This window comes from Phaethon aethereus (assembly GCF_964289735.1).
Source record: "Phaethon aethereus genome assembly, chromosome: 8".
Classification (NCBI taxonomy): Eukaryota; Metazoa; Chordata; class Aves; order Phaethontiformes; family Phaethontidae; genus Phaethon; species Phaethon aethereus.
The window spans coordinates 16,113,746-16,141,590 of NC_138584.1; the positions used below are offsets into that span (position 1 = coordinate 16,113,746).

At 39.6% G+C, this 27,845-nt stretch overlaps 1 protein-coding gene across 1 annotated transcript; it reads left to right on the forward strand.

Moving 5' to 3' along the window:
- The first annotated feature begins 4,417 nt into the window (after positions 1–4,417).
- ALG14 (ALG14 UDP-N-acetylglucosaminyltransferase subunit) lies at positions 4,418–27,845 on the forward strand. Its single transcript, XM_082003023.1, has 4 exons — positions 4,418–4,593; positions 6,835–6,986; positions 11,832–11,954; positions 27,533–27,845. The coding sequence occupies exons 1-4, from the start codon at positions 4,464–4,466 to the stop codon at positions 27,761–27,763; spliced, it is 636 nt and encodes a 211-aa protein (XP_081859149.1). The 5' UTR covers positions 4,418–4,463; the 3' UTR covers positions 27,764–27,845.

Consider the following 27,845-nt stretch of genomic DNA (forward strand, 5'->3'; position numbering starts at 1 on the left):
AAGTAAAACTGCACTTAGCCCAAAGTAATTGAAAGTTAACTGCTGCTAAAAGGGACAAATTTTGCCACAGACTGGCTCCCATAACATCCTAGTTCTGCCATCGAGTGAGATCAGCCAGTAGCTTATATATTTATCAGCTGTCTGCTTCCTCTTGTCCCCAGCTGACCCCCAGTGGTCTAGTCCACTGATTTAATTAAAAGTCCCTTTCCTTCCCAACACAGAACTTTTTACCACACTTATGATGTTGTTACTATTCTAGAGTCTCCCAGATGCAGTTTGCATTTCTAATATTAAAGAAGAATCATGAGAAACCCAGTCAGAATTTTTCAGGTTTTCTCTAATCAAAGAACATAGTATCACTACTCTTTATGTTTCTAAAAACACTGGAAGCACATAAAAAGAAATACTTGTTTTCTGCAGAAAATAAAGTTTACATATATAGCACATCTTGGTTTTCAAATCATTTCTCTTATGAAATTATCATGCAGAAACTAAAAACATTTATATATGTTTAATACATGACTGAGGTTTAACATGATAAATGGTTCCACATTGCAATTTTTCCAGTAGCAAAGCCTGACTAAGATGTTCCTGCCCTTCTCACCCAACTCCTCCAACCATTTTGCTAGTTTAGCCCGAAGCTGTGCTGCTGCAACTGTTTGTGGAGCTGCACTCTAAGCCAAAACAAGGCAAAATTACCTAATTTAAGAAAAAAACAGTACAATCACTCTTGTTCATAGGTCTACTTTCAGAATTCATAAATAGAAGAAAAAAAATTATTCAAAATGCCAGTTAAGAAGTCATGAATATAAGGTGTGTTGCACCTGCATGGAACGACTCTCTAACAGTTAAAAGTATTTCACTTAAAAGTGGAACATCAGAAACTCAATGACCACCAGACAGCTGAAGCTGCCTATATTTCATTTCAGGGGAAAAAATATTTTTGTTTATATTCCAGTTGCAGCCTTTCCTATGGGAGACAAAAGGAACTGAAACAAAGAGAGCGAGCTTTCCTCAATTCAGTTTAGTACTCACCAGTGTAACTTTCAAAGGACACATGCATCAGATATACTAGTAAGCTTCCACAGAGAATATTCACATATAAAAAGGACAGCAGCACGTTCTTCTTCAGCACATTGTCTCACAACCACTAAATGGAAAAAATACTATACCATGTTATAAAAACCTATTTCTTTCTCCTATTCAAGAGTTTCAGAGTTCTCTCTTGGACAACAGTGATGTGATCAATTATTTAGAATGAGCGTGGTTCATTTCTCCTTCAGTAAATTAGTTCAAAGCTAACTTCCTGCATCAGTAGCAGAGGTACGAGAGTCAGCCCTTGTAATTACCAAACTTGCATCACTTTCTGTCAAATAACTTTTCAGGGCAAGTGCACTGCTTCCTCCCAAACAAACAGGTTACACGTTCACTTGCAGTATTATTAATTTTACAAACCGGAGAACAGTACCCAGCACTAGCCACTGCCATCCTCGCAGAAGTCCTATACTTCACCTGCTTCACATTATTTAGCTAATGTGACCATCATGTGCCAAACTTTGGGAGAGTTACTGCTTTTTCATATTAACTTTCACATGCGTATCTGATGCTGAGACAAAGTATTCTCAAGGCAGTGGATGGGTGGGAATCGATCCCCAAGCATGCAACACAGATGAATGAGTAGAGAGCAACCTCCTTGCTCCATGACTCTTACAGTTCTTGGACTGAAGTCTGCCTGGTCCAGAACATTGGCTGTATCAAGTGAGCAGGGAGTTGCCATGATGAAAAAACACAAATACACCTATGTCCTACTAAGAAAAGAGAGTAATTAGCAGTGTTATACTGCAAATGGGATCTTCATGGGCTCAATTTTCATGAAGGAAGAAAAAAATCTACAAAAATTTATGGCAACTAGGTTGCAGACTGTTGCTTCAATTAAATAGTTATTTTAGACAGTCTCACCAAACTCTGGCTCTTCCTCAAGCCTTGCAATCTGCTGTGGATACTGCTTGAAAGCTATATTCCTTATTCAAGCAGAATTCCCAATGAGTAATAAGACTTCCAGCGCTTATTCTAAGAGTTTATGAGGCAATCTCACTGGTTAGCTTTTCAGACTCCTTGAAAGTCAGGATCTTTGCTTTGCGTCCAAGGAACTGTCAGATCCCCAGTTTTCTAGTCCAAAGAACAGGTTATTTCCCTGTATGCCTCACTCTTATTTTTACTCTTGTTTTTAAACGACCTGCCTAGCAAAAAAACTTGACTGGTTTTAGGTCAGTTTATCATGAATTTCACCAAATAGACTTACGGAAGAATTCTATAAGAAGGGGAAGTATGTACATACAGAAGAAATAACATGAAAAGGAGAAGTTGAATTTTTTTGTTATCACTGTCTGCTGCTGAAATTCTGAATAAAATGCCTAATAAAAAGCAGTTCTTTAACACTTCTTATGGTGGAGGAAAAAAAACAGCAAAGGGAAGATATAAAAAAGCCTTGGAAAAAAAATCCTTAAATAAAACAACTGCTAGCTACACACCCTGTGGCAACCTGGGGTACATTCTACATCAATGACATTATTTTTACTGAAGAAAGTACAAGAGAGGAAAGATCACCACAGACAAAAGTAGTATATGAATTGCCTATAGAACTTACTGTCTTGTTTTAACATAGTAGTTTATTTTCTGAAAAAGGACTGTGGTGTTTTCTTCCTCTTTCTTTTGTAATTTAGAGACTTGCATCTCTATTGTCCCTAATAATTAGTTTTATATAGGTAATTAAGTGGAAAGCAAAATGAATTTTTGAAATTCATGCATCATCAACAGAAGTAATAATTAAAACCTTGTTGTTTCCAAATGTCAACAATGATTAAGCAGTGAGATATTTTTTGTGAGGTTACTCATTTGGGTGGAAGACCTTACCATGGTAACACTGTTTTTAATAGTCTCTGCTTAAAACAACTGCAAAATTATATGTTGCACTGATGTGAAGAAAAACAAAACATAATCTCTAGAACTGTGAGGCACAAATTAGAAAGATTCACTTTACTTCAGATCCTAAGATGGCAAAGGGTAGCTAGAAAGTATATCTTTTACTTGTAAATTCTGCAATAACCATTGGAATCCATGACTGGCACAAGTTTTTATTAAAAATGAGAAAGAAACATTCAGCTTCCAAGGCTGGTAGGTATACAAAAAGTCCAACTTGTTCAGAATGACAGAGAAACCATGGCAGAAAGATGCAGAATTGCAATGTGTTTGATCGATTGTGTTTGTGCACTTGAGGTACAAGTGCACAGCTGTCATGTTTCATATGCTTGACAAGTCACCACATAAAGCAATGGTGTCAAACCACTCCAAAAAGTTCTAGAGTTCATTGATCCTGATTTGTAGGCCAAGAGGAAGGCCTTGCTCCCTGACAGATAGTTTAAGGACATTGGTGAACAAATTCTACTATTTCCTAGTCATAAAACGTAATATATTACTCTTTCTAGCAAATGCACATCTCATCTGAGATTAGTCCAATGGCTGAGTCATCACAATCTCAACAAAGACTGTGTGCTGACAGAGATGAAAAGACTGCTGATCTGTTGCGCCACACTTACTGAAATAAAAAGCTAAAGTATCAGAATTAATAAAAACAAGAATTGCGAGAGGCAGTGAAATACTAATATTCTTCATTATATGCATTATTGCAGGCTATGTAAAATTATAGTTCCACGTATGCATATATACCTGGATAAAGATGATGCCTGCGCATGCTTGCCTCCTGCAGGAACTTGTATGTGTCAGTGGAGCCACACGACTAGTCCTTCATTATGTACTTCTCAATTTACAAATCAATTAAAGCGGTTAGATCTCCTTTCAGCCGGCTGCAACCCATGCAGAAAAGGCAGGCCTGGGGCACGGAGGACGGGCTCAGCGTGCAGTACCGTGAAAGCATCGGTACTTATTTACCCTCGCGGGCAAGCTCGACACGGGAATGTTTCGGAGCTCCAGGGACGCGGCCGATTAGTAGCTGAAGCGGTGAACGCCAGTTTCGGCTGTTCTCATAGACAAATGACAACTCTCGTCAAACACGTGCGGGAGAGCAGACCCAGCCTTTCCAAGCGTCTCACACTTTATTACCGCGAACACGCATCACACGCCCAAGGGCAACGGCGCGGCATCGCTCAAACGGCGACCTGCGCCCGCGCCGAGAACAGGCGACAGCGTCCCCCCAGCCCAGCCTCGGGCCCTGCGCCGCTGGCCTGGCACGGCCTAGCCACCGCCGGTCCCTTAACGCCCGCCGATCGCGCTCGTACCGCTGGCCCGGCCCGGCCCGCTACACCCCGGGCCGCGCTCCCGGCGCCACGACAGCCCTTGGGTAGCGACTAGAAACGCGGGGAGGTTTGAGCCACGCCGGGTGCCGTACGCCGGGAGGTGCTCCCGCCCGCTTCCGCGCGGGGCGGAGGGACGGCTCCGGCCGCACCATGGAACCCCCACTGCTCGCCGCCCTCCTCCTCCTCCTTCCCTTACTGCTCGTCCCCTTGGCGCTCCTGTCGAGGAGGCGCCGCGGACGGCGGACACCTCCCCTCAGGCTCCTGGTGGTGGCCGGCTCTGGTGAGTAGGGATTGCCGCCAGCGGCAGCGGGTTGCACCGGAGAGTGCCCGCAGCGGGTACCACGAACTACGACTTCCGGCATGCAGCGCAGGGCGAAGGCAAACACGGCGGTCGTCGCTGTGTCCTGGTGCATGCCGGGAATTGTAGTCGCTGTGGCGGGCGCGAGAGTACCGGGCTGAGGAGAGGCCCGCTCCACGGAGGCCGTGTGTCTGTAGCCGTGACCGGGGTCTCCGCCACGGCCCTCAAGGCCGCCGCCTGTCTTTGGGTTTTTTGGTTCTTGATTTGAGTAATTTTTAAGCTTTATCTTTATTTGCTGCATTTTCGTCCCTATTTGCATCTGACAGTTTGAACCTTTCCTTCAGACGGCACATGTGTTCAGCAAAGTCTTTAACGAACATATTGACTAAAACTGATGCCAGACAGACCTGTGCGGCTGCTTGGTGTTCTCACAGAAAATTATTGATGGTGATTCAGGGCAAGGCTTTCCAAAGAGCGGTACGCACCTTACATACCTCACGTTTTGCAATCGTTTTACCCAAACCACGTTTCTGTGCCTTACTTACGGGAGTCTCACGTGGGTCAGTCAGAGGCAGTGCTGTTGTCCGAGTGTTTCACCCCACGCGAAGGACACGTACACACACATCTGCTACTCCTTGTGACCTCCCCAAAGTCGCAGGGCAATTAATTTGCCCCCCAAAAACTAGACTACCTTGAAAATTTGCCATTGACAAATTCATGCAAACTGATTTCATCACCTCAGTATCCCTGTGGGTTTTGTGCACCAACTAATTGAGTAATAATCACAGGATCTTTCTGCAATCTGAGTTTGACTGGCAGTTTTACAATTTTTCAGATCATCTTTACTTCCACCAGGGCTGGAAAAGTGCTGGTTTTCCTTCAGTCCTTTGGAGTCTAGTTTGTACCTGTTAAAAAAATACATTGCCTAGACATCACCTTACCAAGTGAAATAATTCATAAGTCAGTTAAGATTCATATGATGTTCAAGCCTATTCTTCAAGACTTTTTTGAAGTAGAAATCTCCTGCTCTTCTGTGAATACTCAGATGATTGCATTAAAATTTGTGAAAGCTTCAACAAACCATCACTCATGAGGAAATCCCTCCAAACGTGTTTGAGAAATCCTGCATGAAATCCTACAGAAAGGTGGCGAACTCTCATGTCTAATGCAGCAGCATAGCTCTTGCTGCTTGTTGGTTGTTTGACATTTGGAAACAAGAATGCTTGACTTGTCTAGCAAAGGTCTCTTAGGGGGTTAATGACACTGCACAGCAGGAGGTAGTAGGAATACATTTAGTTTGCTATTTTAGTCTGCAACTTCCAGCAGAGTGAAAAGTAACACATCCAGTAAATGCTCCTGCACACGCTTCGGGGTGCGGTTTGACATTAAGCCAATCCAGTCCAACAGATAAAAGGTGAGCCAGCTCCACTTTACCTACGTACACACTTTACCTACTTCCCTCTCCCCTCTTCCACTGTTACAGGTATTCCTGTAACTCCAGTTCAGGAAACTCAGACAAAAAAAAAATTAACCCCCCTCCCAAAAAACACAGTAAGTGCTCCCTCCCCATCTCTCCAGTTTAGTGCCAATTTAGCTACCTGAACAAAGCGACCTTGCAGTTAGAAGGTTGTCAACAACTCATTCAAGGGCAGTGGTTAAAGCGCTCGGCTGGAGCTGGACTGTTTCTTCTGTAAGCACTCAGCTTTTACACTGGCGTAGCTGCAGGGTGAAATTGCTGCCTGCCTGATTTCAGGATTATGAGCTGGGATAGTGTGGCCCCTGCCTTGCAGGACATAGGACTGAACGCTGGGTAGGCTCAGCGGGAGATACGCGTCCATGGCGCGGCTCTGAGCCAGATCCCATCCGGCTTCACTTTGACTGTTGCACCACGGTATGGCTTTTGAGTATGGACTATGGTATAACTCTATGCCTGCTTGTGTTTGCATCGTGTACAGGACGTTAAACACAAACGGCGTACTTGTGCGTGATCCTGTAAATCCTGTGCGTAAATCCCATTTAACTGAAAAACTTCCAACTTAGGTGGGAGCTGAATTGTCTTCCTGTTACTCACAACAGTCTCAACCATCCTTTAATTGAATCCTCAACTCTCAGAAGAGTGTCACTGATAATATGTTTTAAAAGGAAAAGTGACTGATTCAGCTGAAGAAACTGAATGCTACAATTTTTTTCATATATTAACTGCAGTTTCTTTTGTTTCTACAGGTGGGCACACGACAGAAATCCTGAGGTTACTTAGCTGTTTGTCAGAGTCATACTCTCCTAGACATTATATTTTTGCAGACTCAGATAAGATGAGTGAAGCCAAAATATGTTCTTTTGAACAAAAAAGGTCTGAAACATTCTCCAATTCACAGGTAACTTGGTAAATATGCTCCTGTAAGATAAAATGATCTTAACATGACATTCTATTTCAAGGCAATTCTTTAAAAGGATATTTTTAAGATCAGCAGGTGCTTTTGATTTCTAGGTATTGATAACTGCTTGCACTACAGTTCAGCTAAAGGTGCCATTCTGTACATACTGGGTTTTACATTTCTAAAAGTGAACTAAACAAACACTAGTAATTAATGCTGTACTGGAGAGACACTGAAAACACAAATGCCATTCTTGCTATGAGTTTTCACTACCACCTTCCTTACTTTCTCTTAAAATGGTCTTTTACCTCCTGTTAACATGTTAGTCCATTTAAAGCCATGAGGGAACATAATTGTAGTGAAAGTGACTGTACAAAGAAGGCTATCTCTTGCTCAAGAAAAGCATGCTGAAAATAAATCTCTTTTAATTTTGTAAACCAGCTAGCCATCAAAATGTTATTTGTAGCTATAAAAATAGTGGGGCAGAAATATGGTGGTGTTTTTTCCTTTTATTGTTTAGTTTGGCATTTCCCTCAGTGACATAATGTATTTTTTGGAAAGAAATTATATCTAAAAATGTTTTATCTAAGAAAACCTTAATTGAATTTGTATTATTTTTGTGTGTTTATAGACTGTGTTTTGGATTTTAAAATTGAGCATTAGTCACACATGTTTAAAAAGTATGCAGTACCTCTTAATGTCAGATAGTTTTCTGGTTGATGACCTGAGCAAATGCTGAACTCCTAAAAATCATGAAAAAATCAGGAAAATATTTTGTTTATCTTTTTAGCAAATGTTTGCTTGCTTTGAGCTAGTTTCCTCTATGATTAACAGACCATAACGCACTGGTGACTTAAAGTGTGATCTGATGTCCAGTGAAATTAGTCGAAAGATTATATTTTTATTTAGAAATTGGAATAAATACGATGGAAATTAATGTTCTGACTGCAAAAATCTTAGTCCTTTTGAAGAGGTAGTGAAAGATGCAGTAAACTAATTATTTACATGGTATTGATTTCATATGGTGCACTTACTGATATTTCCATTGTCTTCAGCAGCTCTGCTGGGACAAAAGATTGTAGGACTCAGTACCAATGATTTTGAGAATAAACTCTTTTAATGTAAAGCAAGTGCTGCTAAGGTGAGCAACAGGCTCACTTAGGAATGACATTTTTGTTTACCCCACTTTCACCTTAGAAGATGAAGGTTCCTTGCCTACCACAAGCTGCTGAATCAAGCAGGGATGCGTTAATTTAAAATTGAGCGTGCCAATCTCGTCTCTCATTGTGCACCAAGGATGAAAGTTTAGTAAAGTGACCAGAGGTACTTCCTGTTCAGAGAAACCTTGTTTGGTAATTAGTCATTCACACAATCATACTCACTTATCTGAAAAATGTCCAAGCCTAAACTATTAAATTTCTTAAAAATACGTATTTTGAGTATTAAAGGATTATGCTGTTTTCCACTAGTTCTCTTAGTTTTGCTTCCCTTTCGTACCCCCTCCAACTGCTAACAGATCATGTAGTTATATTTTCCTTCAACACTGAAAGCCAGAGGAACATTTTTGGCTGCTTCTGAGTTTGCTGTCTGGATAACAGATGCTCATTTTCCTTTGGCCATTCTTTTTCCACTGAGCAAAAATACTTAGAGTGAAAATGGAAGATGAATTTTGGAAAGTAAAGGTCACATGCCTATAACATATATTTGCTAACTTTCAGAATGTGCTTTCAAGTAGTACGTGTTTTGGCACTGAGGATGCTGGACATCATCAAGCATTTAAAAATCATGTGTTAGTAGCTTCTTGCAGCTTTGAATAAATTAAAGGGAAAATTCTGAATGCTTCAACCCATGGTCATTCCATTCCTCATCTTGTCAAGGAAGTAAATTTTTCCAGAACTAAGGACTGTACAGAAGACAGATTACAATAATGACCTAAGAGAAAAACAGTGTACACATTTAACAAATTCTGATGTAAAAAAACCCCACAAATGTAACTAATTTCTCTTTTTGATCTGTGGTCTAGCCCAGTTCTGAAAGCTACAGTAATCAGGGAGAAGGAAAGGAAGCCAGAATGAGCATCTTGCTTACAAGTATTACCTCTACCCACTAAGTCTCTTGGAAAAAAAAAAAAAAAAATTTCAAAATGCCTCCTATGAAAAGTCTCTGGTCCTGCTATTCACTTGCCTCTTTGTTCTCTGTTGCCCCCAGCCTGTAATCACAATTATTCTACATGGATGCCCCCAGAGCTGTAAGGGAACCTTCTGCTCTCACCATAGAGAACCTGCTTCAGCTCCTGCTGACCTACTTTAGCAGTAGAAAGACAGTTTAGATTTGTTGACTGAAGAACATGAATTCTTCACTGGATCTTATATCCCCATTTGTCATGTCCGAGATGAGCAACCAGATTAACTAACCTTTACGTAATGCTCTTCTGACCGCATGTTCTTTTCCATTTTATGTTTCATGAGAGATACCATGGTAAGAAATCTTGTTCCTCAGCAGGAAAAAGAACTACATAAACCCAGCATTGCAGTATATTTAGTTGAGCATATTATAATAATTCGCAGCAGCAGCAGCAATTTTCCACCTACTTTTCTTTGCATGCTTGCAAAACAACAATACTAACTAGGTAAAGGACTACATCACTTATTTTGAAATTGCAATACTAAGTCAACCGTTACAGAATTGTGAGTTTGAGACATTTGTCTTCAAATAACAAAAAGGTTTCTGACTTCACTAAAGATGTAAGGAAAAATAAATGCAACAATACGACACCAGAGAAGATGGGGGAGCAATTTTTCTGTTTCTGGCATCAGGTGTGCTATGCAGTTTTCCAGCAAAAGATGCAGGAGGTACCTTTGTCTGGAATACTAACAGTACTCCATCAGATGAAAGGCTGGGATTGCAGAAGCATCCTGGCAGTGCCTTTTAAACAAATAATAAAAAAAAAAAATCAGTTTTGTTTCTCAGATTAATATTTAAGTGTGGATTGATATGTGGGCTGAAGTCTTAACGTATAACATAGACACTGATGTGCAAAGTTTCAAGCACATTTTTTGAAGAGCATAGATAAAATCAGTTTGATCTTAATTTGAATTTTACAAGTAAATTTCTACTTCGATAGTGTTTGGGGTCCCTGCCAAGTTTTACTGAAATCAGTTTGTTATGATGAAGAAAATCACATACATGTTTCGGGAAAATACTGTTTAACACCATTCTTACAGTGGAGGGAGCATCCTAAATAGTTCCACTGAAACCTGATCTGCCTAAAACGACCTTATCACACTATCTTATCATATCGTATTTCTTGCAGGACTGAATACTATGCAAGGGTCTAAACTCCACTAATGGCATTTCTTTTTCAGATGACCTGATCTTTTCCAAAGCTTTAAGAAATAGAGAGGTAGTGATAACCAGAATCCTGTTGAATAGGGAGCAGGGGGCATGTTTATTTTACCATATTCTGTTGTCAGACTAATGCAATCGGAGTTTCAACACCTGCAAATAAAACATGAAACAACCAGTTTGTAACGTCTGTTAAAGCCTGCCAGCAATCACTGCTATTAAAGAACCTTATCACAATGAAACAGGATAATTTCAGTCAAGAAAATGAACTTAATATTCTGCATTTATAAGAGGAGTGTGCTTTTTTATTCTTTCAACCTTATATATTAAAGAAGCCCTAGTTATTTCTATTCAAGACAGATTTGTAGTTTGTATTTACTGTACAGCTATTGGCAACATAATCCTTTCCTGGTCACAAATCACCAGGACTAAGTTATGACAACTAGCACTGGTACATTTGAAGTAACTGGGCAATTTTCAGTATTTATAATGATGTTTAGAGTCTCTCACTCCCAATATGAGTTCTGCCAGAGTGGTAATGATCTGGTGTCCCATATGAAGCAAGATAGCGACCATTGTTGAGATTTAAATAATATGTCAACATCAATGAACAAGTGGTGCACTGCAGCCAATATATTTGTTTTTCATTTAAACAGTCAAAAATTTCATTGGCATCAGGACTGCCTTCTGATGTTGCAATAGTTCTTAGGTGTAGTTCCTCTGCGTCAAGGTAAAAAACGTCTCTGAAGGTTGCAGGAAGCCTAACTACAGTTAACTGCTTACAGTGTTCCAAGATAAGCAGAAAACATCTGAGTTTTACTAAGTTGATACCTTTTACACACAGTGAATAATCTATACTTTGTCCTAGGGGAAGAACAAAGAAAATTATTTCTTAAACTTAGTTTTTATTTGATGATAAGGTACTCTTTCCTGTTTCTTTATGCAAATATTTTGCATTTTGAATATCCATCTGGCATATCTTTTGAATACTCATTGAGGACTCATTTAAAGGGTAGTGATATTTGGTGTTATATTTTTAATAGTATGCACCGGACATTAACTGAGAAAAGTTGTGACATTTTCTGCAGTGTAAATCCACGAAGACTTTACACAGGCAAGAGAGAGGAGAGTCACCGTGTTTGGATTTTATCTAGTCCGACCTAGACTTGTGTCTCGGTGACCACGAGGTGGGGCACGACGCTTAACATACTGTGGGTGAAGCTGCTCTAGCTGGACTGTTTATTAAGTTAGGAATGTTTTAAAGTAACATGAGAAGAGATTAAAAAATAGATATATAGTTCTAGTATTTAGTTTTACTTTATTGCCAGGAGTACTAAGCGCAACACTGAATAAGGCGTCTAAGAAAAGTTTTCATACCCAATCATTTCCAAACTAGATTTAAGAAGAAAAAAGTTGGCACAGACAGATCTAATAACTCTATAGAAGGAGCAACAACATTCTTAGAAAAATAACAATTCAGCTTATTGTGCTCTCTTCCAGTTCACCCTTGATCGCATTCCCAGAAGCCGTGAGGTTAGACAATCTTGGACCTCCTCTGTGGTAACAACCCTGTACTCCATACTTTATTCACTTCCTTTGACCTACAAACTGAAACCAGATTTGGTAGGTAAAGTAAATTTTAATTTATTGAGAACTTGCTAATCTGAATCGTAAAAGCATTTGGAATATCAAGATGTTGCAGACTGTATCTCATACGTATGCCTGGATTTACTGTTCACAGGAAAAGTGTTTTTGAATGTAAAATTAAAACTGAAAGAGGTATAGCAGGAATACACCAAGAAAGAGAGAACAGGTTGCACTGCTGGTGAATCAGAGTAGCAAATACCACTTTTCCCTCTCGAAGTTTGCAGGTAACATCAGAGAGTGCGTCACTCTCTTGTTATGCTGGTAGAGCTAGCACAAACAAGGTTGCAGGCTCTTGATAATATCTCTTCGGGATTGCAACGGCACAAACTGCGCCTGAAAGCCTAGTTATTCTGTTGGTTGGTCTTGCTCCTGAAATGGTATGACCAGTCTGGAACAGGCAGGTTCAGACCAGCAGAAATATATACAGATTTAGTTCTTATGCTTACATGGACTCTTCAGCTACATCCATATTTATTTAGTCTTTGGCTGACTGACATTAATTATCTCATCTAATGGCAAAAAACATCACTGATGAAGTGGCAACTCCTCACACTTTAGTAACTTTTTCAAGCTGTTCACAAAACTGCACTCTTACAACACTGCACTTACAACATTTATTTAAAAATACTCTACACAATCAAGATAGAAGCATTCAGGGTTGTCAGATTATAGAAATAAAATAGTAAGAGGTATCTGATCAATAAAGTTTTGTGTTAATGCAAGACTCAAAAGGTAGCACACTGGACTCCCATGTTTGAGTCCTGCAATTCTTTAAGAGAAATTGTGGTTAAACCTGGCTTTTTGCTAGAGTTGTTGTCATCTCTAGGAGTCAGTTATCCAAACCTGAGGTTTTTTTAAAAGAAGCATATTTTAGCAGAATTTCAAATTATTATTTTGTGGTTTTTTAAATATTTTAATGAAACCTGTAAAAACCTGTGCAATTACAAGATATTTTTCATCATTTAGTATATATGTACATATGCATATATACACCCACAGAGGATGTTTGTAAGCAGAATTTTTTAGCTCTCACTGTGAACTCTATGGTTATTTTTAAAGAAGCTTATATATATTTGTGGTATTTTGAATGTTTAGAGAAGCTGCTGTGAATAATTTGATCTCATTGACTTCAATAGCACCCGTCAGTTCCTATCGGATCAAAAGCTACTTGCTGGAGTTTTCAGAGCAGTTTAGTGTGCACAACAACAGAAGTCGCTTTTTGCAGTTCTTGTTTTTCAAGCCCATTCTGAAAACTGGAGATGCAATTGGGAAGGAGGAAGAAATGGCATACTATTATTTTTACAGTGATTTTAATTGGGGAGGGGAATAGTAGAGGGATGTTTACATGAAGTAGACATCTTACAGCAAAGCTGAGTAACAAATATTTAGGAATCACTTTGCTACACCACTGGTTTCATTTAATGTCTATACTTTTTTTAACTTATTATTGCAAAAGAAACTGGCTGGAAAATCTCATTGTGTAGCTTAATATACTACCAAAAGCGTCAACAGGACACATCATAGAAGAGCAGGAAGTTACTAATCGAATTCTGTGGTTTCTCTGTTCACAAGAGGAATTTAAAGCAACAGTGGGATTTACATGTAGAATTATTAGAAACGGTGTTGGAGTGAGAAACTGTGATAAGCTGTCAAAAGCCTAATGCTTTTGGAAAAAACACTTGTCCTTGTAAAATTAAGAATACATTTCAGCAAGGCCTTTAAGCCCTTTGTCGCGTTTAACGGAACCACTGTCTCAAAATGCTATCCAAAGAGTCCTTATCCATGATCAGAGAAGGGCTGGAGGGGAGGGTGTTCCCAGATATTTTTTTGCCAGGTACCATCATCAACAGCAGCAGCAGCTGGTACTGCCACTGGCAGAAGCATCTCTGGCGTTATGCCAAATCTTACACCACTTGAAAGCTGCTTGCATACTACTACTTGTGTGCGTATCTTACAATATAAGTCAGAGAGCTGTAAAGATTTTAAAACACTTAAAGGAGAGTAATTCAGGGATTAAAATGCCTCAGGTTGACACTGAAAAGATTCTATGTGGCATGTGAAGCAACTGGTAATATTTAATTGCCTTTAGAATAAATTATTCATGGTAAATTGCAACTCTCCCTACTCTTGCTATAATGTAATGCTTAGTGGTTTAAAGAACTAGAAAGGGTGGGACAAATGCTAGCATTTACAGGACTCATCTATAATTTTTGGCACAGAAATCAACACCCAAGTTTAGAAACAAGCACAGTATTACATCATGCTGAGTGCTTCATATTTTTAAACAGTAGAGCTTACAGGTACCGTACATTTTCAGTCTAGGCAACTGGTTTTGTTTTAACTGCAGGAGGGAAAGACAACTTTGAATTGCTTCTAAGTCATTTGTATGTTTGAGTGATCCCCAAATCCTTACACTTGCTTTTAGGCTTGTCAGAAATGTGTGCATGTTTGAAGTCTTCTCCAGACACCCAAAACTAGAGAAAAGCAGAAATCTTGCAGTTGCAGTTTTCAAGGAACGCAGGACAAGAAAAGTATTGCAAAGACAGCCTGAAACCATTAGGTGCACAAAGGCAAGATCTGGAGCAGATAGGCTTAGGTTGGCATAACTACCATATCTGTGGAGCCAAAATAGCTCTAAAGAGGAAACAGCAAACCTATAGCTGCACAGGAGTTACTTCATATGTGCTTATTTACATGAGCACTGTGTCCCCTTTGTGTCTCACATTGATCTTCTGGCAAAGCTCCTCAGTTTTCTTTGCATGAGAAACCAGTTCCTTCTAACCCTTCTTTAAGGTAGTGAGTTCAGAAAGAACTGAACAGAAAGAAGCTTCCAGGAGACCTTTGCCGTCTTGCAGGACTTGACCCACACTTGAAATGGGCCCCCAGAGAGTTTAAGAAATGTAAAAGTTAATTTAGTTGTTCAGTTGGAGATCATCTTCAAGAGGCCCATTTCCGAGTTATGAATATCTGTGCTCTGCAAAGTTAAGTCCCTTTAGAGATATTAAACCAAGTAACAAAATTAAGATGTCAGTAGTGATGATCAGCTTGTGTTCCTATAGCCAAGAATTACAGAAATATAGGTGTCAGAGTGTTTTTGCATCTATGCTGGGCAGTTTTTACAACATATCAACCTTAGATAGGCTTCCTAGGCAGAGGCCTAAAATTCCAGGAAAGCAAGGTTTGTGCCAGCACACTCTGCCTACACCTTCCTTCCCGCAGAAAAGCTTTTAAAACCATTCATCGCTTGCAGCCAGATTTAATATGCAATCATAGCCTCAAAGACTGCAAATTCCTACCATGAAAATGGGCAGCTGCTCAGAGAAGAGGGACTTGTATTACCTTCATTGAGAGAAAGGCTGAGAAGAAACATAAAACCAGAATAAGATATTGGAATATCCACCATCTAGGAAAAGATGCAAATCCTTCTTAGACAGTTACAGAAAATTAGACAAGCTGCACAGAGATTTTTGCCAAAGACAGAGAAAATTACTGAATCTTACATAGATTATTTGATGTCCAAGAAGGAATAAACTAATGTTACAGCCTTCCTATAATATGCTTGAGTCAGGAGGTAAAAGTTCAGAGAAAAACAGTTTTCAGTTTTCTTGCTGCTTACAGAACTATTGTCCTTGTTACCTCTGGGACGATTTGCCAACCTTGAAACCTGGTCTTCAGGTGAGCTAGCCCTTTGGCTGGGTCGCGATTATTCCAGTCATTCTGGCATACCTGAAACGCAAACTGAAAACAAAGGATATGTGTGCACCACACATCAGAAAGCTGTACAGAGATCACATACAGTCCTTGTTTTCAGCCATAGATGGGCTATGTAATTGGGTCCGCGATTTTCTCTAATGTAATTAAATTTCACCTTGTGCAGAAATGCTGCGTAAAGCTCTGTTCATTAGTGGATTGTGCATCCTGGACGCTTAGGACCAAACTTTTTTGCTTTTCTGAGGACAATTCTCAGCAGTTCTTACTGCCTTAGTGCTCTAGAGAGCCTGAGATAAACAGATATTTTCAGATCACTGCTATTTGGAAAAGCCTCGGTTAAATCAGGCAAAGGCGGCAGTCCTTCCACATTAGGGCCTCCTTCCCATGGGAAGTCTGTACTAAGAAGTTTACATTTGTACAGCAGGTACAAGCAGCTCTTCTGTCTCCCTCCCCACTAGCTGTCAGCTGAGAGGGTGTCTTCTTTTTATACTTCTTTCTAGAAGCCTGAAACCTGCACAGCTGATTACGCTTCTAGCAGTCTACCAATTCTTTTATGACTGCACATCCCATCACACATGCCTGGTCCCCCGGGCCGGTTAAATTCACTAAAACAAGCTTCTGGAGTAGTTACAGAAGTGTTCACGCAATAAGCTATATAAAAGGAGATCATTATTTCATTTAGCTAAGATTTTCCATTCTTTGTGCCCTGCCTAAAATGTCTTAAGTTCATAGCACTTTAACAAATTACTATGATGAATAATAAGTTATTGTCCCTTATATCACGATTCTTATTAGAACTTTGTGGAAAGCTACAAAATCTGGGTGGTGGCATTTTTTCCTCTATTCACTTCATAACAAGTGAACTTTGTATAATGAAGTATTAAGACTATCTGGTGCATTCTTTTGTAGCCTGAATCTTTCCCTGCTATTTATAATTCTTTTGGACAGATTTATTTTACAGTATGTCTGATCTACTGTTGTTCTTCTAGGATCAAAACAGTCAAAATAGGCAAGAGTAAGAACATCGGATTAAGACCATCAGTGATACAAGTTGTATAGTTGAAAAGAAAACAAAGTTAAGCCATCCAAATTTGTGTTTAACTTCTCAGTGTTAATGAAAAGTAGTCTTATTCACCCCTCGTCTACCTTGTGTGCTGTGTACAGCTACCCCGCAGCCACAATGTAGGATTACCCTCTGCTGAGCACAGATAAATATCTAAAGCCATTCAAATCAGTAAAGCTAGGTTGTAGCTCTGCTCTTTCTATGACTGCCAGTTAGACGTGCCTATAAACACTACATTTCAGAGGGAGGATGGAAGTAGCAGCAAAGATGAACGGAGATCTCAGCTTAGATTTAAGCAGAGTTTAAACTAAAGATGGATCAGTCTGAACTCATCAGCTATCAGGTTCATTATGAACCTAATGAACACCCTGGTCACTCTTCCATGTGTGTTATAAAGCATGGTTTCAAGTAAACAGTCTCACTAAATCTGACCCACGAGCCAGCCCACTGGTGTGCAGATACAGATTGCTAACACCTCTAGGTTTTGCATTGTGAAGAAATTTCAGGCAGGTATTTGATGTGGATTCTTGCTATACCAACTGCAGTGATTAGGCAGTAGCCTCAAAGATGTTCATATAGATTCAAAATACCAGTTTTAGCCAACCTAAACATGGCTTTCAAGTTCTAGTTAAATGAATGCTTGACTAATGGAAGACACATTGAGATTTGCAATTAAAGGCTCATTTTAGGCCACTGTTAGTAATATGTATGATTATATTTAACAGTCTTTGGGTTTAATTTCCCCTTTCCTTTTGAGTAGAAGCAGGCTATTATAATAAGCAGTACTTTTTAGTATCAAGAGGTGAGATAAGCCATTACTTTTAAACAGGTTCTAAGAGGTTAGATGGTATTTTTCATGGAGAAAAATACCATCTGACCAGGAGACTTTAGTCCAGGTCCAGACTCAACCAAGGTGACACTTAGAACAACAGCAGCTTGCTGAAAGACAGCTAGTACCTAGTGTTTGTAGCTACAGATGTAGTTCAGTAACTATCATTTCATTTACTTGGCAAAAGCCTTTTACTGAATTGTTTTATGACAAACTTTTTCACCCACACAAAGTCAAATTTCCTTTACTTCCTACTAATTTATCAGCAGCAATAAATCACAGACCCACTCCAAGGTAATGTATGTATGGAGTTAGTTTATTTTCTAGCCTGCACCTGCCTTGCTAATCTTGTTCTTTTTTAACCAACCCTCTATCCATCTCCCACAGTTTCTCACAAGACACTGGTGCCACTATTTCTTGACATAAACTTCTGGCAGAGATCACGATGTTTGGTTGGTCCCACTGACAGTCTGGGTGTTAATTTAATGTTTTAATAACCAACACTAACATTCTGACAGACTTGAGCATTAGTACCACTTTCATACCTGTCATTTATTATTATTGTCAGTTGATTGGTTCTATGTTTCTCATTTTACATTTGGCAGCTAGGCTTGGGAGTATGCTGAGCTCACATGTCACATACCTACAGAAGCATCGTATGTAGGATGGAAACTACCACTCCAAAGACCTCTCAATACCAATGACAGGCTTGCCACCTTTCACCTGAACTACAGGGGCAGTTAAGTAGGGTGTCTAAGGTTAGCTTAATTAAAAAAAAAAAGTCAAACTTGCATGTTTCTTTATGCATCCAAATCTAGATTCTCAAACTTTCCTCGCTAAGCTGTTGCTTAACTTCTGAGGCTCTTAATGACCCCATTTATCATCCTTTTTATCAGTAAAGCCTCTAGGCATACCCAGAAACAGACCTGAGCTGTTTAAGTCTTTAGTGTGTCAAATAGCCACATGCATAACCAAACTCCTGAGCTCTGCTGAAATCCAGAAACTAGGAGCTTCCCTCACTACTTTGCATGTGGATGCTGATCCAAATCACATCAGCTGGCCCCCTTCCCTTGTCTCTTGCCCCTGAGGACAGTGGGCCGGTAACTCTGGGTCAGGCCACTAAGTGCCTAGGAGGCAAAAGTGACAATGCTTAGTGCTGGTACAATTATATCCTGTTGTTAAGTCTAGTTCTTAGTGGTTTTGTGGAACCTCTCCTTCTCTCCCGTAGAAAAATCCACGAGGTAGGGTTTTTGTCTCCCCCTCCTCCAGCTTTTATAAAGTGAGATCTGGGGAAACAAGGGAGTTGGTGATGCTTCCAAATATATTTAATTCTATGATTATAATAATAGTCAGAAAAAAAGTAGTGCACGTTAGAAACCAAACTGCACAATGTGCTAATTTAAGTCCTTCGTTTTCCACTTCTTCCCATTCTGGCATTCACTGATCTTACTTATCCTAGTCAGGTAGTGTGTCTGTAGGACCACACATGTCCCCGCTTGTTTTAAAGAGCACCTCACCTACTGTGTGTATGGTATGATAATAACACGAACCACACCAACAAAATTTCTAAGTCCACCACAGAAGTGGACTTAGAAAGGTTTTCATGGCAATGCTACGAGCTATAGCTGCAGACCAGCCTGAACACTGGTGTAGAACACTATAACTATCTTTTTGCACCCCTGATGATTCAAGCGATTTAGACGGTAGAAGATGAAAGTGTACCCAGGTGTAATTCAATTCTACCTTAATTACCCAACTTACATCAGACTATACATCTAGCTTTGTCCTAGCCTGCATTCCTCAGGTAACTTCAAACAGCAAATAGGGTGTGAAGTTTTATCTGGTTTTATTTTCAGGTTGTGGAGGGAAGTGAACTGGATAAGATCTTCATTATTCAAAAAGAATAAGCCAGTAGGTAATGGCCTTTATATTGTTCAAATAGAAAGAACCTGAAATTCTTCTTTCTCCCCACCAATAAGAATAATAAGGAATTGTTGGAAAAGGTTCCTGCTTTTTTTTTTTTTTAAACCTTAAAAAAGTATTAAAAATTCTAAGGTAGCTTCCCTAAAGCTTCAAAACTTGAATTTTCAGACTGCTAAAGAGCTAGACAAGCAAAAGCTTTAACAAGGACACTCCTTGCCACATGCTTAAGTGTTTGAGGTAAAGAGAAATCCCTTTCTCTTAAATTCTCAAACTTCTCTTGTTTTCCTGATTACCAAATAGATTTATATTTCCTAGAAGAGATCTTATTTCTATCATAACTGCATTACCTTCACGTAGACGAACAATGGTAGCTCTTGAAACCTTTTAGAAACACTTTTTTTATAAAAACCTCTCTGTTTGCCATCTAGGCTTAAGTTGCCATCAAAGTTGCTAGCAGAAATTAATTCTTAATAGATATAGCCTGCTATGTCTGAACATTTTTAAAAAATCTATTAAAAAGAAAATAGCACATACGTTTTATCTTATTCTCAGAGTATGCTACTGAATCAAAACACATGCTAATAAAAACAATACTCAGAGACCTTCACTGAGAAGGATATACAGGAATCTTCATGCATCCTCTGTGAGGAGTAAATTATTGTTCTCGTAGTGTTAAAGTAAAAAATACTGATGTGAGGGAAAGTGAGTGCTGTGTCCCAAATCCTGTGGTGAGTCCACAGTGGAGCTGTGAGTACAACCCCGGTTTCTGGACTCTCCAGGCTTGCATCTTGGTCACGAGCTCATAAGCTAAATATATTTGCAATTTCAATTTGAGGTAATTATTCACTGATGCTTTGGTTGGTTTAATTTTACAGTCAGAGCATCTCCAATATTAAGGGGGCTGGTCCCACAACGGCCGGGCTGTAATGCTTGCAGTTGCGTTTCCCACAGACTTGGGGGCTGCTCGGGACGCGCTGAGCAGCCGGCTGACCCGGGCCGCTGGGAGTCACCCGGCAGGAAGAGCGAAGAGCCGAGGCCGAGAAGCCAGGTTACAGCTGCCTTTGGGGCAGCACTCGCTACTCCTGTAGGTGAAGGAAAAATATGTTCAGCTGGATGCTTCACCTTACAGGGTGCTAGTGTGAAGTTTTCAAAACGGTAAGATAATACTAAAAACAAGCAAGTGCTGATAAGCTCATGAGATGCTGTGATTTACATAGCAGAATACAAACTAGTGCATTGCAGAGTCTCTCTTCTTATGCCACAGAAACAACCAACCTTCCCGCAGCAAAACAAACACGCAAACAAAAACATTTGTTATTGCACTGCAAAATCATAAAAGGCAATAAAATCCAGCAATGTCAAAACCCCTTGCTCCTACCTGGTGAGTGCAGGAGTCCAAAACTAGCCCTGACATAAAAATAAGTATGTTATTTTTCTTTTAGTGAAAACTGAGTAGAGGTCCTGGGACACCAAAAGGAAAACTAAATGGGACTGTTCAGTTTCCCTATCACTGGAATAATTCTCTGCTCCATTTCCCTTGTTTCTGAAAGATCCTTCAGGTTATTCTGCAGTCAAATTTGTAGTTTCCTGAAGGAGGCTTTCTTCATGTCAAGCCAGTGTCTTCTGCCCCGTTAGTTTTGTATGTCACTGAATTGTGTTTATTGTTACCTCTGCTACCTTTGTGAAAGGTTTATTATTTTTGTCTGACATTGTTTCTAGAATTTCTTAAAGCTGATTTTTGTAAGGTTTCCATGTATTGTAACTTGCTATGCACTTTTTTTTCTCCATTATGTAAGTCCAGCTACCAACACCACAACATTTGGGTGTCTGTCATCAGCTAAGAACATGCAATGAAAATAAAAATATATAATGCACAGATTACAACCCTGTTAGCTCCTTTCTCTAATTGGTGCATTTCCTTGCTGACCTTTGAAAACTCATTCCAAAGCCAGGATTCATTTTGTCTAGCAAGCTGGAAACTTATGAAACCTGGTCCCAGTCAAGGAACTTTCTGCTGAAAATACTTTTGGCTGAGGAGTTTTGTCAGATCTGTAGATGGTCCAGGTGTTCATCAGAGCTGAGCAAGATTGGTTTATGCTTCTTCTTTTTCTTGATAGAGGAATTAAGGGATTTGTTTTGGGGTTTTTTGTTTTTAAATGAAGCCTTATTTGCAAACAGGCAAGCTTCTTTCTTAAGTCTCTTCTATGAGAATATGGCAGTATGGTCATGTTCTAAAACTCCTTTTTCTTCTGTGCTAACTTTTCAATTGTAATTGAAACTGGTTTCCCACTTCCTCTATTCCATGCTTTGTTCTGGGTTTTTTTTTTGTGGTGTTTTTTTTTTTTTAATCCCCTTTCCTTTTCCCCTGCCTTCCTTAAAATATCAGGAACAGCTATTCAAATTTCCTTGCTTTTCTGACAAACTCCTGAGATATCTTCTGGGCTTTCATATCTTAACAGGCCAAACAGTTATTTTTTGTTCCCAAACATTAAAAGCCATTGAAATGAAGTATTTATCAACAAAAGCTGAGTATTAGCAGCCCAGCAAAGACACAAACAAAATAAAATTATTACTAAATTACTGCTTTTAGACCCACACTTATTCCTGAGAAGTGGAAAATACCTAATTGGTCTTTTTTTCCCTACATTGTTAAAAGGTAGGTCTGTTTATTTTTATAGATATACAAAAATCATGCAATTAACCCAGCCTGGGTCAGTTTTGTATCCCTCCACTTGCCTTTGCCTCTTTTAGGAGTTCTCGATCACCACCGTCCATGCCCTTATTCTTATCTCCAGTTGCTCAGCACTGTGGGCAAGGGAGCATTACCAGGGCTAAGGAGTCCTGAACATACTCCGGGAGGGAGCTCCACAGCTGCACATGGCCCAGTCTTCAGTTCACACATGTGCATCACCCCTCCATAGCACTCAGCATCCACACACCACCAGCCTGCCCAGCCCCAGAAAGCTGGGCAGTTTTTCTGCTCTTGTCCAGGTGGCAAAGGCCAATCTCTGTGGAAGTCATTAAGGAGAACAGCAGGTGTTGACAGTTTCTTATGCAAAGTAAATCTCACATTAGTTTTCCACTTTCTACTAAGTTTAGGGTGACTTACGTTGTCCTCCCTGTGATTGTTGTGATTTGGGAACATAAGCAGTACCCAAATACTTGCTCATTAAAGATATACAGCAAATGTATATTTACATATTTATGAGAAAAACTGCAAGTTTTCTGCTTTACTCATTTTTGTTTTAACCAGTGGCCTGACATTTAATCCCAGTGAAACTGTGAGCTGTGCTTTCAGTGTTTTAGCTGGTAAATGTCACCCTGCTACAGTGCTGCATTCACCAACTTTAAAAGCAGCTTTTATCAGCAGTGGTGCCATGTGCCAGTGTTCCCAGTGTGCCAGGCTGCTGCCTTAGCTTGTTTTCTTTCAACAGCTGTAGAAAATATCTGAAACAGAAAGGCAATAACTATTGCATTTTTATATTAAATTAGATTTAGAGAGTCGCTAAGTATAAATGTTGTATTCTGATCCTTTACTTTTAAACCTCCATTGATATACAGATTGATTAGTTTATTGTACCGTTTAAAAGTCTGATTACATTGAATTGGTAGAGGGTTTTAGTGTGTAGGATTTAGTTTATAGACCTAGCTGTGAAGCCAGGCAGCCAGTGAGCCAATTTAACAGCTAGCTGGACATTTCTTTGCATTAGAGGTGAATGTAAATGGTGTAAAGAGGCCTGCAGCACTGGCTTCTGGAATAATCCCTTGCAGCTTGTTGGCAGCAAAGTCTGATAGCCCAATGACCAAGAAGGTCCTTGGGCAGTTGCAGCTCAAGAGGTCACAAAGGTGAGACAAAAATTGTCTTTGGCCCCTTTCTCCCTTTCTGCTGCCTCACCGAGGAAGGCTGAACCAAATAAACTGGAGATCTTCAGAGACACAGCTCATGCAATGCAAATATTCTACAGGCAGCCTTGTAGCTAAAGTAAATAGATATTGGGAAACACCCTGAATAGCCAGTTGACCTTTTAGAGACCCTGGTCCTTTCTTGCCCAATAGATGCCTGCTTATTCTCCACAGCATACTAATGATTGACACTGGATTCCCTGAGAGATACTTGTATTCTGCTGGAGGGGAAAAACAAAAGCCTTGGTCTTTTCAAGGTGGAAGACATCAATCATTCTCCAAAATTCACTTTTGAAGTGTTTTGAAATTCACTAGTAGGACAAGTCATCTCCTCTTACATGTTTAAGGAAGGCTGTAGACGATTCAGTTCCTTTCCACCATCAACAAATTTGTATACTGGCAGGAGCTGAACAGCAGCATTTCTAGCTTAGAGGTTCTGCAACGGTTCCTCTTCTTTATGACGTGCATGCTTATTTTCTCAGAAGCTTCCTCGGTATCCCTTGCTGAGTGTATGATGCTGGACTCCAAGCAGAGGGAACGCTGGTCTCCCTTTCTGCTGACAGTGTGGCAGGGAGTAAGTAGGACTGGTCAGACCAGATTTTTGGAGGGGAATTGCCACTCCAACATGTGAGCAACTGCACCAGTTCTAGGTACGACATGTCTCTAGACACGCACTGAAGGTTAACTGAAGGTTAATTTTTAATGATCAGAAAGATTGATTAATAGTTCTGACTTACAGACCACGACTCCAAATTCAGATAGGGATCTATTTTTCTGTTGGCTTCAGCAGGTTTATACCAGAGTCTCTTTCAGGGGACAATTCCTAAACCTGAGCATTTTAGAACAGTAACGTCTATAGTTGTATAGAGTATTTTATGGGCATTTTGCATACAGAGATCCTATAGAGCCACATCTGCTTTATCTTGTTTGAACAGGTATGTGTAGAAGGGGAAAGAGCAGAGGACGTAAGAGTTATGATCAGATCATGATTTTTTTAGATGCCTAGTCCATAATTTTCCTGATCCTTTTTCCTGCATGCAAGTACTTTTCCATGAATCAAAGAGCATCTGAGAAGCATCTTACAAGTTATAAACAGTCAGTAGAAGGTATCAATTGAGTGCATCATATCAAAACCTGGATATAGTAAAGGTATTTTGTTATGATTTTAATTTATTGATTATTGCTTTTCTGTTTTACACCTCAGCAAAGCAATAACAGCAACTCAGTGTGGCCTTTAGAGCTACATATAGATTCACAAATAGACCCATTTACTATTATTTCATTACACGATCTTTTGGGAGTACACTTCGTTTGGAATTCATTCCAGCATTTACCTTTGTGTGTGCATTTAGACACAGGAATACCAAATACCAAAAAGAAAGACTGGAGCTGCTTAGCCAGGTTTTATAAAGGGGGGGAAGTAGGATGAAGTGTGTGGCACTTGATAAAGACCATGATTGTAATAATTCCGCTTTTTATGATGCCTGTTCTACAATTCTCAACTTCTGGGCTGGGGAGAATGTTAGAATGTCTACCTGACCTAAATCATATCTTGGGGGTTTTTTGTGTCAGACTGGAAAGTAAGAGACCAATGTGAAACTCTCTCCTTGCTTTAGACAACTGGGCTCAGCTTTCGTAGTAGATGGAGGCTAAAAGAGCGCAGGGCCAGTACGAGTCCAGAAGGAGGACGGCTGGAAGGGTGCCTGGGAATAGGGGTGCAGAGGGAGGTGAATACCAAAGGTCACAAAGGAAAGCAGGGAAGAGAGGACGGGTGGGAGACATCTCAGAGGCTGGGTAGAGTACGGAAACACATCAAAATGGAAGGCACTGAGGAAGAGTCAGGGGAGAGGGCTGTAACGAAACAGAAAAAGGGCTTGGGGAGCAATGAAGATGAGACAGTATTTGCAATGCAGGTAGCTCGACTAAAGGAGAGTGAAAGTGGAGTTTCTGTTTAGCAGTGCTGCACATTTTTATCTGTTTGCTTAAAGATGAATTTTGAATCTCAAGTAGTAGTCATATTGAATATTCAGTTCACAAAAAAAAGGTAGTAAATCACTTTGCTGGTGCTGTTTATGCACTTGTCTGCACCAGACCGGATTCTGCAGCAGGGACCCTGGTGGGATTTGCCTGCAAACACGGGAGAACTCTCCAAGTCGATTCGTACGCCGATGTTTACACTACAGTAACAAGTGTTATTACAAATAGAGATACCTAAACACGCCTTAATTCAGGTATCAGTAGCCATGTATCAGTAGCGCAATCAACATCAATGCAAATTAATCAAACTTGTCAAGAAATAGGGCAAAATGCCTGGCTTAGCTCACAGGTGTGGAAAAGCTTCTTTGAAATGCTAGAAGGCAGCGTGTGTGGTTGGTTTATGTCCTTGCTTGCCAAGTCAAATGTATAAAAAACAGATCTTCATTCTCAGCAGATTGTAGAGTAGATTTTAAAGTCCCAGCATAGATTTACTTGAAATGAGGTTCAGCAGGAGGTTTGAAAGCATAGTATATTACTCTATGTAATTATTATTACTCAAAAATCTAGCATGCAAAGCTGATGTATTTAGCTGCTTTGCTTCTTAGCTATATAATTGCTAATGTTAGAGAGTCACACTGTTGTAATTTTCTTATACAAGTATTTGTGGCTGTTGATACCCTAAAATCTGAAGATTAAGAAAGTATACAGCATGTTGCTTGTAAAGATCTTTCAGAAAATGTCGAGAGTCTTGGATGAATAAATAGTTCAGTTAAGATCAACAATAGAATCGGAATAATTTTGCATACAGTATCACATTCTGTTGGTTCTGAGAAGAAAATACGGCATTACAGTCATGACACCCCCAAACTAGATTTCTGGGGCCATCTTAAAGGCAAAGGAAAGTACAGGTGAGAGAGTTTGGAACTCAGTAGCACCAAAGCTGCTGCTGCTGCTTTTAACTGAGGAAAAGTGCTGTTAGCCGGTTTATCGGTAGGATCTTGCCACAAAGCAGGGAAGGAAACATTCTGAAATGTTTGCTACAGCCCTGAAACAAACTCTGATATTTTTCCCCCACCAATATAATATCTTTCACAAGCTGGTGAACTTGGAACAAAAAAATGTAAGTTTATAGGACATAGGGCAATGATTTATATAAAAGAACTCTTTATATCCCGAAACTCTGATATTTTTTTTTCCCCCCACCAATATAACATCTTTCAGAAGCTGGTGAACTTGGAACAAAAAAATGTGAGTTTATAGGACATAGGGCAATGATTTTATAAAAGAACTCTTTATTTCCATGTAACCCCAGCTGTGCAGGAAAGTGCTGATTACACGGTAGTAGTTAAATTTAGTAAGAAATTCCTTGCCTGAAATCAATTTTGATACCCAAGTAGAGTGCCTAATATACCCTGGTTTAAACCTTTTACTTTAAAGAAATCTTTTTTTCAGTTTACCAATGTCTAAAATTAAAAGACCACTTTCTTTTGTTTTTAACATTTATAAGTGAATTTGAGATCCTCTGCTACAAGGACATGACATGCATTTACCGAAACACCTTTCTTCTGTATACTTGTTTCTATGTACTAGTGTTTATTAAAAGCAAAAAAAAAAAAAAAATCCAGTTGTGCATATCAGCTTGCAGATTCTGATGAAGGTCCTAATTCATCAGCACATTTTTGCTGAACTCTTAAGTGTTTTGCTGACTTAAGCCAAAGTTCAAGAGGTTTATAACTGCATCCCAGGTTTAGTAATCCTAATTAAACTTCTTTGGCCTTATTATGCCTTAATCTGTGCACAAATCTCATAATTGATACAACATAAAGCTGTGACTGAGAGTAGAAGCTGTTTTAGTTACATACCCATGAGTCAAGGAATTCTGCTTCCTTCATAGGAATTAACTGTGCCATCGCAGAGCTCTTCTCCTCCTCCTTGACGTGTAAAGAAAGATGATCTTTTTTGACAGCTACTTTGAAATAATGTGTCCCCCCCTTTTCTTTTTCATATTCACTTGCCTCTTCTGTTTTTTAAAGTATCTTTGGAAATTTTGTTGTGTAAAGTAATGTTATATGAATATATACACTTTTAATTCTTTACCATATGAAAAAACTCATGTTTTACTTCTGTAAAATGTTTCATCTCTTTTAGATATTGTGCAATGGACCAGGAACATGTGTTCCTGTCTGTATATCTGCTCTTCTTCTTGGGCTTCTAGGAATAAAGAGAACAACCATTGTGTACGTAGAGAGCATCTGCCGCGTGGAAACTTTATCCCTGTCCGGAAAGATTCTTTACTACTTTTCAGATTACTTCATCGTTCAGTGGCCTGATCTAAAGGAAAAATATCCCAAGTCAGTATATCTTGGTAGAATAGTGTAACAACAGAAGACAGGTTTACCTAAAATAAACCCTGCAAGCTCCTCACTGAAGAAATGCATTCATATAGCAATTTATTTTCAAG

Coding starts and splice junctions, on each gene's coding strand:
- ALG14 (XM_082003023.1), top strand. CDS start 4,464: ATGGAACCCCCACTGCTCGCCGCCCTCCTCCTCCTCCTTCCCTTACTG. Junction 6,987..11,831: donor AAACATTCTCCAATTCACAG/GTAACTTGGTAA, acceptor GCTCTCTTCCAG/TTCACCCTTGATCGCATTCC. Junction 11,955..27,532: donor ACAAACTGAAACCAGATTTG/GTAGGTAAAGTA, acceptor CATCTCTTTTAG/ATATTGTGCAATGGACCAGG.